At 39.8% G+C, this 13,057-nt stretch overlaps 1 protein-coding gene across 3 annotated transcripts in view; it reads left to right on the top strand.

The window, feature by feature from the left end:
• LGR4 (leucine rich repeat containing G protein-coupled receptor 4) overlaps positions 1-13,057 on the top strand; it is a 95,700-nt gene that overhangs the window by 66,454 nt on the left and 16,189 nt on the right. For 2 of the 3 annotated variants that reach the window (XM_023756373.1, XM_006091595.3), the window contains exons 3-6: positions 2,939-3,010; positions 4,263-4,334; positions 10,021-10,236; positions 11,124-11,195. In XM_023756373.1, coding sequence (XP_023612141.1) covers positions 2,939-3,010; positions 4,263-4,334; positions 10,021-10,236; positions 11,124-11,195 — 432 coding nt within the window. The remainder of the gene's footprint in view (positions 1-2,938; positions 3,011-4,262; positions 4,335-10,020; positions 10,237-11,123; positions 11,196-13,057) is intronic. The other variant, XM_023756372.1, reaches the window with a different exon arrangement.

Below are 13,057 nucleotides of genomic sequence, written 5' to 3'. Positions count from 1 at the left end.
ATTTGGGGAAAGGAGGCAAATGTTTGGCTCATGTGCTTCAACACTCTCTTCTGTTGACAAGTAGAGGGAATCAGGTTCTCTGCATTTTGCCACTTCCTCTGTTAAATTATAAAATACTCTTTTCCATGACTGAAGTCCTCAAGGAAAGTCCATAGATATGGGGACATTGAAAGCTATTATCAGAGACAAAAGGATAAGACTCTTGTATCAGCCTCAGTCTGTTTATAGTGTTTGCTCTTTGGCAGACTTGACAGTGAAAGCTGGTCTTTCAAAGAACTTGGAGGAGCCCTCATAGACACAGGACTTGCATTGCTCGGGGGGAGAAGGCTGCTGCCCCTTATGGTCCATACTGTCCAATTTGATCTTTTAAACACTGCATTATCAACTGGATTTAATTAGTGAGCCTGGGGGAGGGGGGAGAAAGCCCCTTGAGAGGGCGTGCATCAAGCCTGCAGCAGGTGTAGACTGTGGGATGCTATGGCATTGGAATGGCAAGCATTTTCGAGGAAGAAATTCTGAGAAAGCAGTTTTTGAATATTGACTTGGCATTTTCCCGTGCCTGTTCTTGGAAGTGTTTGTATTTGGCCTACAAGCTTACTGTGCAAGGAATAACCATAGAAGGTAGCCTGTGACCAGGTTCAGTAAGAATTCATACATCAGGCATGGTCATTAGAACAGAAGTTTTCATGGGAAGTAACACTGAAGTTGGCTTTTTAGGGGGGTGAAGATGAGATTGAGAGGTGAAGCATTTAAAGACGTAGTGGTGAAAATAGCTGGTCTAGAATCAAGAGGATTTGCTGAGGAGAAACATTTTAAAATGGCAGCACTGAAGAGGTCACCATCTGCAGTCTCTCATTTTACACAGGGTGACCTCTAAGAGGTAAAAGGTCATGAGCCCGGGTTGTGGGAGCCTCGAAAGGCAGGCAGTATAGAGCTTAGGTGCTGGGGTGCCTTGTGTAAAACCAGGGAAATAGTGAGAGGGCTATTTACGAAAAATTTAATTTAGGGGCATGTGTTCAAACTGTGTTAAATCCTGTCTTTTTAAAAATTAAATTTATTGGAGTGACATTGGTTAACAAGATTATATACATTTCTATGATACATGATTTGTATATTGAATTGTGTCCACCACCCAAAGTCCAATCATCTTCCATCACCATATATTTGGCCCTCTTTACCCTTTACTTCCCACACCTTCTGGTAACCACCATACTATTGTTTGTGTCTATGAGTTTCAGTTTTATATCCTACATATGAGTGAAATCATATGGTTCTTAGCTTTCTCTGACTGACTTATTTCTCTTCGTATGATATTCTCAAGATCCATCCATTTTGTCACAAATGGGATTACTTCATCTTTCCTTATGGCTGAGTAGTATTCCGTTGTACACATGGACCACATCTTCTTTATCCAGTCCTCTATGGAAGGACACTTGGGTTGTTTCCATGTCTTGGCCGCCGTGTGTGAAATCCTGTCATATAGTTGTGATATTGCCTGAAAAGCCAGCGTTGTTATCCTGGCTGTTGAATAAATGACACAGTTGCTCTTGTCCTGTGATTGTTTTACCTTTCACTCCTCCACCCACATTCCCTCCCAACTCACACACATCTTCAGTACATGTTTCTATGTTAATACCAGGTAAAGATCAAGCCTTCCCAAGACTGTTTGCATTTTAACTGGGACAAAAGTAAATGCATCAAGAAAAAGTAAATGCATCTAAAACATAGAGTTTTCAGGTCTCAGTGACTTCAAATGTACGAGCCTTCCTGAAATCAAGGTGTTTGAGAGGAACAGATTGGAAGCAGAGGACACAGCTGATGTCTAAGAAGAGGGTGTTGTATGCCAGGCACTTAGTAAGCACATCAATTTGTTAATGAGTGAAACTTTTTAGTGAATCGATGAATAAGGCTTAGGGGTGCAGGGAAAGAGAAAAGAGAAAGAACGATGGAAAGAGAACCTTTAAAGAAGGAATTGATATGACTTGGTGATTATGTGATCCTAAGGAGGAGAGAGCTTTTTTTTTTATATAATTATAGACACAACATCTCATGGCCTGGGAGAATGCCTCTGACGGAACCAGGAAACTGGGAGAGTGCTGTGTTTAATCCTAAGGGCATGCAACTAGCATTTAAGCCAAAACTTGGAACGCTCCTTCAAGCTCACCTGTTTATAAGTTACTTATATGAGTTGCGGTCCCATTTCCTGCTTCTTCTCCTTAAAGTCCTCTCTTCAACTTTCCCTCCCATTTCTGTGTGCCTGGGAAAATGGGAAAGCAGAGCTGGGTATGAATGGTGTCCTGAGATTTTTTTTACAAAATGACCCATTTTTAAAATTCTTTTTTATTCCACGCTTACTCCCACTTAAATTCTTTAGAACAATGCTTCCGCCCCCCCCAAAAAAATATATCAGCCTTTTTATGGAAAGTTATGCTTATGGTGAATTTTACTGTTTGCCTCTCTTTTGCATGGAATATGCTGGCCTGGGTTATGGAGATAACAGACCGATTTGCCTCCTGAAGGCATTCCTCCTTGACAGACTGGTTTGCTCAGATTCGAATAAACACTCCTGCCTACGGGCCAGTAGTCTGCATTTACGAGGCACTTGGAAAACACCGCAAGCTGCGGAGAGTGACCATGAATAGCAAACTTAATTTGGTTTAATGTGTTTTGGCTTGCTTGACCTCACCAGAATAAAAATGTGTCTGCTTAAATTATTGTATTGAGAGTTTAAAAAAAAAAAATAAAACCCAGAGACATTTATCTCATTGGAAGAATCTTGGGATCGCTTTAGCAAAGGTTTAAGTCCATGTTTAATGTCAGATAGGCTTGAGAAATGTTTAACATAGAGCTTTAATCACAGATGAGGTTATTGTGAGTTCTGAATTTTAAGAGACTGAATTACAATTTTTCCCCCCTCTTGCTACTTTTCTTTTTCTAGACGATTGGCTGGCAACGACCTTTCTTTTATCCACCCAAAGGCCTTGTCTGGGTTGAAAGAGCTCAAAGTTCTGTAAGTAATGCAGTTTTAGAGTTTCACAGCTGGCTGTGTATTTTCTTTCTGCATAGTCAACATGCTTGGAGCGAGGTTAAGCACAGTTTCTTTTAGCTCAGGATTAAAAGGTTTAAGGAGTGGCCAGTGGGTTGGTGTGGGAGGCTAGAGGTTGATTTAGGCAAACGTACGTCTAGATAACAAAAGTTAGAATCTGAATAAGAGGTCTTCTGACCTCTAGTGCATTAGAGTTGAATATTAGACTTTTTATGTGGCTAATGCACTGAATCAAAATCACATTTAAGCTTCACTGTTTAGGTTTTGTTTCCACATATTTAACAGCTATAAGAACATTGAATTAGCTGACCCTCGTGGGAAAAGGACTTACAAGAGTTCCAAATATTACAGTCATTTCAGAGCTAAAGGGAACCGAGGTGCTTGTGACTTCGGTAGCCTGTGAGGGATCAGGACATCAATTCCCAGCGAGCTCAGGAGTTTGGAGTGTGGCAGGTTGAGGAACAGGGGGACTAACTGCCAGCCCAGTCACTCCTACCACTACTTGTTGGGTGACCGTGGGCAAGTCACCAGACTTCTCTGGTCCAGTGAGCTAGAGGGGCCCTTTACCATCCCATTCTGTGGTTATGACTCACATCAGGCAGTGATTTGATTAATGTGACTAGGAATGGCTTTAGGCACAAACTAGAAGGACTTCATTTTGGGTTCTGATCTTTGCCTTCAAGCTCCAGGCCCTGGCCCTCAGATGATTAAAGCTCAGGTTCTGCCCTGGCCTGCATTCACTGAGCACATGGCTGCTGCCCCCTAAGACTCAGGGTCTCCTATCCACTTGGCACAAGTGGCTTTACCTCATGTCTGCGAGTCTGGGCTCTGCTTTATTCCAACTTGAAAAGGCATAGGGATTCCAGTGGGTGCTGTTATTCCTCCCAGTTAGCCTGTTATACCTCCCAGTGAACCTCAGCTGGGGTGATGAAGGTTAATGAGGTGCCTACATTCCTGAGAGGGAAGCAGGCCCTGGAAATGTAGATTACCAGGCACGTGCGTGTCAGAGGATGACTTGGGTTTCGTTTCTGGCTTTAGAACCAATGTTTCTTGCCTTTTTTTTTCTCCAATTTTCTTGTCTTGGGTGCTTTCCACCTTGATCTCTTCCCTTTCCTGCCATTGGCAATAAAATTTTTTTTTGAAAGAGATGACTCTGAATTCTTCTAAGAAAAAATGGTCACAGTTGCTTATTCACTAACCAAAAATTTTCTTCCAGAACCCTTCAAAACAATCAGTTGAAAACAGTGCCCAGTGAAGCCATTCGAGGACTGAGCGCTTTGCAGTCTTTGTAAGTACCTTTTTGGTTTTCTGCATTTTTGAATCATACGATCATCTGGCTGCAACATGTGTAAAGACCCGGAATTCCAAGGAGAGAGGGAGATTTCTCTACTCCTCTGGGATAAAAATGGGGGTGGCCAGTTGCCATTATGGAAATGCCCTTTGGCGACTGAGCAGGAGGTAGCCCAGTCTGCCTCCTCTCTTTTCTCAGGGGTGGGAGGAAGCTCCAAGTGGACACTGCTGGGTGTTATTCCACGAGCTGGTCTGTGGCAGGTGGGCATCACCCCTATGGAACCAGAGTCATGTGTGTACAGCAGTTGCAGTGTCTTGGGCCGTGAAGGTCAAGGAACAGCCACAAAGAGGTCTCAGCTTCAGGTGGTGATGACAGTCAGGACAAACTGATTCGAGTTCCTTATCTGTGGACATTGAACACACACTGGGAGTGGCAACTGTGCTGCCTTCTTCCCAAGGCTCTTTGTCTTTTTGAGGAAAGGTTGGTTTTATGTAGAGCGTTCAAGGTTTCAACTCTTGGTTTCTACCATGCTCAGCTACTAATTTCCAAAGCTTTTTCATATAGCACGTCGCTCTGTTCTTTTTTTTTTTTTTTTTGGCATCCTTTCTCATGTATATGCATGTGTATATGTACATGAACCTGGAGAATGGGGATCATTGCTGCCGTGGTTTGGGTATGCAGACTCCCGTTCTGCCTCTAGTGGGTGGATCAGGTGAGCAGCTTGGTATCACAGGGACCCTGCAAATCCACAGAAGGGTTTGAAGAAACAACTGTTTTTATATTGAATAACCAGGTATTTGTTAATGACCAGAATGCCTGCTGTGGAGTAGTGCCAAGGCTACACCATAGGGTAGAAAACCAAGTTCCTGTCTTTGGGGCACTTTAAAGGAAAGAGGTGAGAAGCACTCAACTGAAGCATGTGTTTATCGTAACGTGACGCTTGCCAAGATTAAGAAAAGCCCTTTGCATATTTATGTCAGAATGTTTGCATCCCTTTCAAAAAGAAATCCAGGCAAGTTTGGATTTATTAGAACTCTGGTTTTGAATCCCCACTCTGATAGTTACTGGCTGTGTGATGTTGGCCAGTTTATTTAAAATTCTCCATACAGTAGTTTGGTCATTACTTACTGTGTACCTGAATGCATGAAAAGGACTTAGGACAATATCTGACAGGTAATAAGTGCTCAATAAACACTGTGGAATCTCTTAATTGAAACATTGATGGTATATCTTATTAGTTTTTTTTTTCCTTTCATTACTAGTTTACCCAATTTGCATAACTAGGTGAAGGGAATATCTTTGAAAGTAATGAAAAAGTAGTCTTCAAAACAAGGAACTTAGTTTGTTATTCTACTAGGATCACGAATACAAAGTTACAGTTTTAGTTCACGTCCAAATAAATACAATGGGACTAAGGCATAGTTTCTCAAAGTCTGGCTCTTTGACCATCTGTAACAGGATCACTAGGGGGAAATGTCCCTAAAATACAGATCTCTAGGCCATATCCAAGAAGTAATGATATTTTCTCTTTTAAGGGTCCAGGAAGCTATATTTCAAAAAATTTTCCCAGGTAATCTCATGTACATGGAGGTTTTGAGATTTACTCCAAATAAAAAATTGTAATAGATATCACATTTATGTGTTATGAGTTATAAAATTAGGTTTTAGTCACACCACGCATATATATACTAATCTGTTCCTTAATGGTTTTTTTAATTGATTGCCCTTTAAAATAACCATAAATGGAAGCTTTTGTAGGAAATACATGTGAATTATAGAAGATTTAGATGAAAGTAATCCAGCTGCTTATCCCATCCACTTGCTAATATAAAACCATTTAACTGCACCCAAAACACATCCCTGGAAATTGTAAATTGTAGATTAACTTTTGATTTTAGATTGTCCTAGTAGTTAATGGAAAGTGAAAATAAAAATATGCACTAATAAAGCATATCTTATGCTGTAACAGTTAAACTTTACAATGCATCTAGTGTCATAAAGAAAAGAGTATCTAATGTCATAAAAAAGGAGTGTATGGGGTATCAACCACTTAATGTTCAAAATTGGGGTGAAGGGTGGGAGTGAGGAGAGGAGTCCAAACAAAAATTTTTTTAAAAAGGCGTCAGAATGCTTTTACATGTATCGGAAACACACGGAGCTATGGGTCAGGCCTGTTTCATTTGAGAAGGAAACGTTCTTGGGTTTGTTAGCATAATGGGTGTAGTGGTCAAGTCAGCTACAATTGAAATTCTGGTGTAAAACAGTCTTATCAGCACTTGAGTCCGTTTGAAAATCTGATCTTCAGACCAGAATTACACGAAGGCTTTCCTTGTGGTTTTGAAGTAGTGCTTTACCAGGAGCAAAGTTCATTAGGGGTGGAAATTGAACAGAAGTGGTTACTAAACAGGGAGCATGAACAGCCTTCCACAAAGCCCTGAGCGTTGCCTGAGCAGATTAAGAAGACATCTCAGAATTTGTCCCACTAGACTTTTTTCTTAATGTTAGAACACACAACATTGGATATGAAAGGATTTCAAGGGCTACGTTTTCTAAGTTTTCCACAATAGCAGAATTTCTGAACTATTTTGAACTAGAGCCTGGTAACAAACTATATATGGAGTAGGTGTTTACTGACATCACAGACATTCATCACATACAGAATTATTTGGTATCATAATTTCATTTAAGGCAACATAAAAACAGTATGTGAGCCTCGGTAAGATGTAAAAAAAAGTTGTTGCGAATAGAGAATAGACACATATTTTAAAGATGAATAGGAAGGGAATTCAGTTAACACATTGTTAGCCTTTTAACAACTGAAGTACACTTAAATACAATAATAATTGTATGGAGTTTAAATGGTAGAATACCTTAGCCAATCCACATCCTCTCCCACTCTGGGGGATATCTGATGCCATGTATTGCCTCTCCTGAATGGATCATTTATAGCATTTTCTTTGTCCATTAATAGGGATAAATATTAATAATGTAGGTCATTGGTACAAAGCCACAGCTCTTAAGATGAATTATCTGTGAAACATTAATCTCAGTGTAAGTCCAGTTCATTGTATTTATGGGTGTGCCTCCCACACCCACTTGTGAATTGAGGTATAAGGATTAACCATTTGTGTCACCACAAATCCTTTTTCTCACTTAACTTCTGGATTTCATTTTCCAGAGTTCTTCCCTCTGCTCTCAATGTATGTGTGACTTTTACAATTTTGGGAAATTCTTAGCACAGAGGAAATTGTGTCTGCGTATTTAATGTTGTATTATTATTTTGCCTAGAATATAGTAATTAAACTTTTAGCTCAAAATTCACCTGGTTATCTTGCTTTCAGTAAAGGCTATCCCATTTTTTTGGTGATATATGGCACAGAATTCTGCAGAAGCATGTATGGTGTACATAATACTGGGTTTAGGTTAAAAAAGTACTGACAACATTCCTTATTACAGTGTTTACCGCATCTCAACAGAACATTTAAATGACAATCTCTCTGTGTGTAGGGGAAACATTTTGTTGAATATGAATGCATGTTATCAATATGATAATATAAGCAAGTTTAGCTTTTAAACTGCTCTATCACTGAGAAACTAGGGAGGAACTTCAATCTGTACTTAAAATACAATCCAAACCCCTTACCTGGCCCACATGGGTCCACATGATCTGGTCCCATCCCCGTCTGTGTCTCTGTGGCCCCTCACTCCCTTCCTCTCAGGTGCTTATCACTCTGACCTGGCAGATGCTGGGACCACACCCAACTCCTTTCTGCTACTGAGTCTGCCCTTCGTGTTTCCTTTGCCTCTAACACTGCACCCTCTTGCTCTTTCTCTGAACCCTTCCTTCTGAACCTCTGTTAACCTTTATCTCAGTGTCCTGTTTATTTACTTCACAGCACTTCTTAGGCACTCCATGATCATCTCTTAAATTTATCACACTGTGCATCACCCCCACCTGAATGCCTAACAAGATGGTCCATTGAAATGTGTTGAATGGATTGCAGACAGTTAAATTAGCTACAAGTAGAATTTAATTGCACTATTTAGTTACATTACATGGTTAACTGTATGATTGTATGTTCAGTGTCTCTCTCTCCCCAGGTGGAAGTTTCTTAAGGTTGTGAAGTGTGTGTGTGTGTGTGTGTGTGTGTGTGTGTGTGTGAGAGAGAGAGAGAGAGAGAGAGAGAGAGAGAGAGAGATTGAGAGAGAGATTGAGATTGAACACACTCCTGTATCATGAAAGCAAAACTCCCAAGCAGCTCCTTAGCCAGGACTGTGCCAGTCTGTTACATTAAAGGATGCCTGTCTCTTCTCAGGGGTAGGTTCTTGAAAGCCCAAGGAATGAACAAGCCTAAGTATGAGTCTAAGTGGATTCTTAAGGCAGCTGCTCAGTTTCCCGAGCTCTCCCATTGTCAGTGTCCCTTCTGTTATCTTGCCTTATCAAAAAGAAAGCTTCCATCTGATCCTCACCAGGACCAGGGGTCTTTAACCCCGGCTAATCTAGTGGCCCCTGGCCTGGGGGTTAGTTGGGAGCAGCGGGATCTGAAGCTGGAGCAGCATAGGAAACAAGGAGGCACAAAAGCCACTCTAAAAGTCAGTTTCCCAAACTAGAGAGCTGTCACACTCGATTTCTTTTAAAATTTGCTGTCATTTTGACTTTTCATCAGTTTTTTTGTTGTAGTTGTTCCCTAATTTTCACCAGGAGGTCCATGCCTGTCAGGTATGACTTTAAGTAGTGGCGATACATCAGCAAGGGATTTGTGAAGAAAGTTGTGATTTGCTGGGCACATACTATACTGTCCCTTATCATATTAATAGCAGGTTGTCTTGGTGTTGAAAAGCCATTATTCCAACAATTATACCTGGTTGTGCCCACCATAGCACTTGGGACTTAGTTTCCCAGATTTTCAGATGGGGACTTAATTTTAAGTGTGAGTAATCCTACTAGTAAGGTGTCCTTAATTTTTAAAAGGAAAAATTAAAGAAGCTTTAAAGCCACAGTAACATTGATCAGAGTAGCTGTTTAACTTTTTCTATGAACAGTTGGCCCTTTTCTTAGTAACTTTATTTTGACACACTAACTTTTTAAAAAGTACTTAGTGCTAAGAGAAGAGGACAAGGTGGCTTTGCTAGTACATGACACCCATATTTTTAAGTTAGCCAGTGGTAATAAGGATTAAGAATCTATTAAAATGGCTTGCTGCTGTAAAAATTTTGTTTTGAAATATTTGCTTATTTTTTTCCCCTTTGGTACCAAGTCAGAATAACAATTAAATTTAATATCAAATACCAGTTATGTTGTAAAATTGTAAGTAAAACAGCTTTATTTGTTCAGCTTAATTTCCTGTTGTTTTTTTCTGTATTTTTTATATAGTTTGAAACATAATATTCCAATTTAAACCTTGTGAGGGTTTAAAAAAAAATCTTTCTGGTCTTTTAGCCTTAAAGGATTCACATGTAAATTCATTTCTTTGTTATGAAGGAAGGGAGAGAACTGACTTCCATACACTGATCTTGGAAAAGTTGTGAGACTTTAAAGGACTTCTAGTGGAATGAAAGAAATCAGATGTCACAGCCCGGTCATTTTATAACTCCTTTTTGTTTGAAAACACAGAGCTGTGTGGCTTGGATTGCCTCATTCCAGTAGGACTCCTTACTGAACGTGGTTGTTTATTTCTGCCAGGCGTCTGGATGCCAACCACATCACCTCAGTCCCCGAGGACAGCTTCGAGGGGCTCCCTCAGCTCCGACACCTGTGGCTGGACGACAATAGTCTGACGGAGGTGCCCATTCACCCCCTCAGCAATCTGCCCACCCTGCAGGCACTCACCTTGGCTCTCAACAAAATCTCCAGCATCCCCGATTTTGCATTTACCAACCTGTCGAGCCTGGTGGTTCTGTAAGTATCCACCCCATTTGATATCATATAGTTATATTAATTTGGGAGCACAAACAGGTTTCTTACTATGAAAGAATCTTACTGATTATGCTCCTGAAGAGCGAGGGTTTGGGGGAGCTGACTTTTATACAAAACTAGAGGCCTGGTGCACAAGATTTGTGCACTCGGAGGTGCTGGGGTCCCTCAGCCTTGCCTTCACCCTCTTGCAGTCCGGGATCCCTTGGGGGATGTCCGACTGACGGCTTAGGCCCGCTCCCCGTGGACCACTACACCAAACCAACTAGGCACTATTTTATGTTTTTACCAGCTTCTCTGTTCAAACAGTATATGATGTTTTGTGTTTCTAATCTTTGAAAACTTGGATATAATAAAATGGCATTTCCTATAAAACCTGGTACCAATTCTTGATGTAAGCTCACTTGCTTCCTTCCACATCATTTCCCCCACTTCCCTGAAGGAGAGCTCATCCAAGTTTCACTTCATATAATTAAAAGCTCCTCAAAACATTTGTTTTGATAGGGTGCATATTAAGGGATCTTTAATGTGTGCACCCTTTTTCCACTAGAGATATCTTCCTTGTCATTGGTATTCTGTCCAGTGAATCTCAGTCTGGAGTATATATCGAGATAACTACCCAGTGCTACTTGTTTTCCATTGGTCAAGTGTTGAAATGTTTAGCTATGCCATTTGTTTTCTTTTTTTATTAGTAACTAGAGGTCCTGTGCCCTTGACAGGAGTTGAACCCACGACCTTTCAGTCCTTGGGCTCCATCCACCAATCCAAACCACTAGGGCCATTTCTTTAAGCCATACAAATTTAGACATATAAATCATTGTAATAGTTGCTATTGGGTGATGTTAAAGTCATTTTGATGCTTTTTTCCATAGGCACCTTCATAACAATAAAATTAAAAGCCTGGGCCGACACTGTTTTGATGGACTAGATAACCTGGAAACCTTGTAAGTTTATTCATATTTTGGATGATCATATTATGATGTCAAGGGTGCAATTTTGCATTTCATTGCAAAAAAGAAAAAATTAAAGGTCTTACGTTCACTCATAATTATGTTAATAGTTGGCTAAATTCTTGCCATCAAATAACAAAGTTATGAATTCTAATCTAAGTTTATGGTTAAAAATGGCACAAAAATTTGAACTTAATATTTCTTGCAAAAGTACATGTTAAAAGCAGCTCAGTCTGTCAAACTGTATTACCTTTCCTACACTATGGTTTTGTTCAAATTTATGGTAGATAATTATGGAATTTTGAGCCTTATCAAATTAATTCTGGGAGAAGTTTTTTGTTTGTTTGTTTTTTCCTTGAACACAGTTGCCTGGCTGGTTAATGGTTAACACTGGGATTGAATATTATCTCGAATTTCATATGCTAAGTGTGACAAAGTTTTCCAGTTTGCCTAGGGTACATTTGTTGTTGTTTCTGCTAGTTAAAGTTTTGGGGAGTTCTGGCGGTTTCAAATGTATATTGTAACACTGAGCAAAAGACATTGTGCAGCTGTGTGTAATCGAGAGTAGGATCTTGATTTTTGTTATTTTACTTCATATTAGTTGCCTTTATTTGGAGAGTGATAATATTTGCCATTGTGGTGCACTAAATGATTCAGAGAACGGCCCAATTAGATGGGTCAGTAACATCTGATTGGAATGCTTATGGTTTTGTAATATTTTGTTTCACTGAGTTCTCTTGTTAACTCTCAGTTAATGAGAAGACCGTTAGGACTCGGTCAACTAAAGCAGCGGTTCTCAACCTGTGGGTCGCGACCCCTTTGGCGGTCGAACGACCCTTTCACAGGGGTCGCCTAAGACCATCCTGCATATCAGATATTTACATTACGATTCATAACAGTAGCAACATTACAGTTATGAAGTAGCAACGAAAATAATTTTATGGTTGGGTCACAACATGAGGAACTGTATTTAAAGGGCCAGAAGGTTGAGAACCACTGAACTTAAGGATGGTGAGCGTCAATGGCTATTTGAAAGTTGAAATTCTTGAAGAAGATAGTTCCAAACTCAGTTCTCCTTTTTTCTGTAAATACCAGTGTAACAGGAGACTGAAAGTACACTGCACCATGCATACAATTCCAGTTATATTAAAATTGAATCTCTTCTTCCCAGTTAAATTTTTATTTGCTACTTTTCTTTCTATGTAGAAAAGGAAAATGAAATAGGTCTCTAAGAAGCTGGGCATTTGATTTTGTTTTACTCTCATTCTGAAATTTATATGCCAATCATATGCTACCATGCTCTTAGGTGAAAAGAATTGAAATGCAAACATACTCAGAATGAACACTTTCTTAGTACAGATCCCTGTGACATTTCTTTCTCCCAATGAATGTGACATTTTCAACAATTTGTAACCTACTAGAGGGCAATAGTTATGTGAACTAATCCTGGTTCTTCTCCTTCTTCCTATTTATCGTGGGCCATCTTGCTGATGGTAGGGCTGAGGTCGGCTGCCTCAGGCCAGAATTTCTGGAAGCCACTCTAACTCCCAGATGGAAAGCTTCGTTGCAGACTATTGTTGCTTAGAAATGGATAATTTAATAAATTCTCTTTTATGGTGACTTTCCTGAGAAATGACATTCAGATGATTTGTTTGTTGAATGTACCAGTAATGTGTGAGTCTGAGAATTCTTTGAATTTTTTAAATTGACTTAAAAACATCCTAGAAGAATTATGATTCTTGTTTTTATTCAGTACTCTAAGAAAAGGTGTAAATTTAATTAAACTCCTACTGGGTGTTGAATGGCAATATGGTTGGTAAAGAAAGATTATGATCTAGAGGAAGTGATATTTTTAA

This window comes from Myotis lucifugus, unplaced genomic scaffold, assembly GCF_000147115.1.
Source record: "Myotis lucifugus unplaced genomic scaffold, Myoluc2.0 scaffold_92, whole genome shotgun sequence".
NCBI lineage: Eukaryota > Metazoa > Chordata > Mammalia > Chiroptera > Vespertilionidae > Myotis > Myotis lucifugus.
The sequence above is the reverse complement of the archived record's forward strand: the minus strand, read 5'-3'. Positions and strand labels throughout refer to the sequence as shown.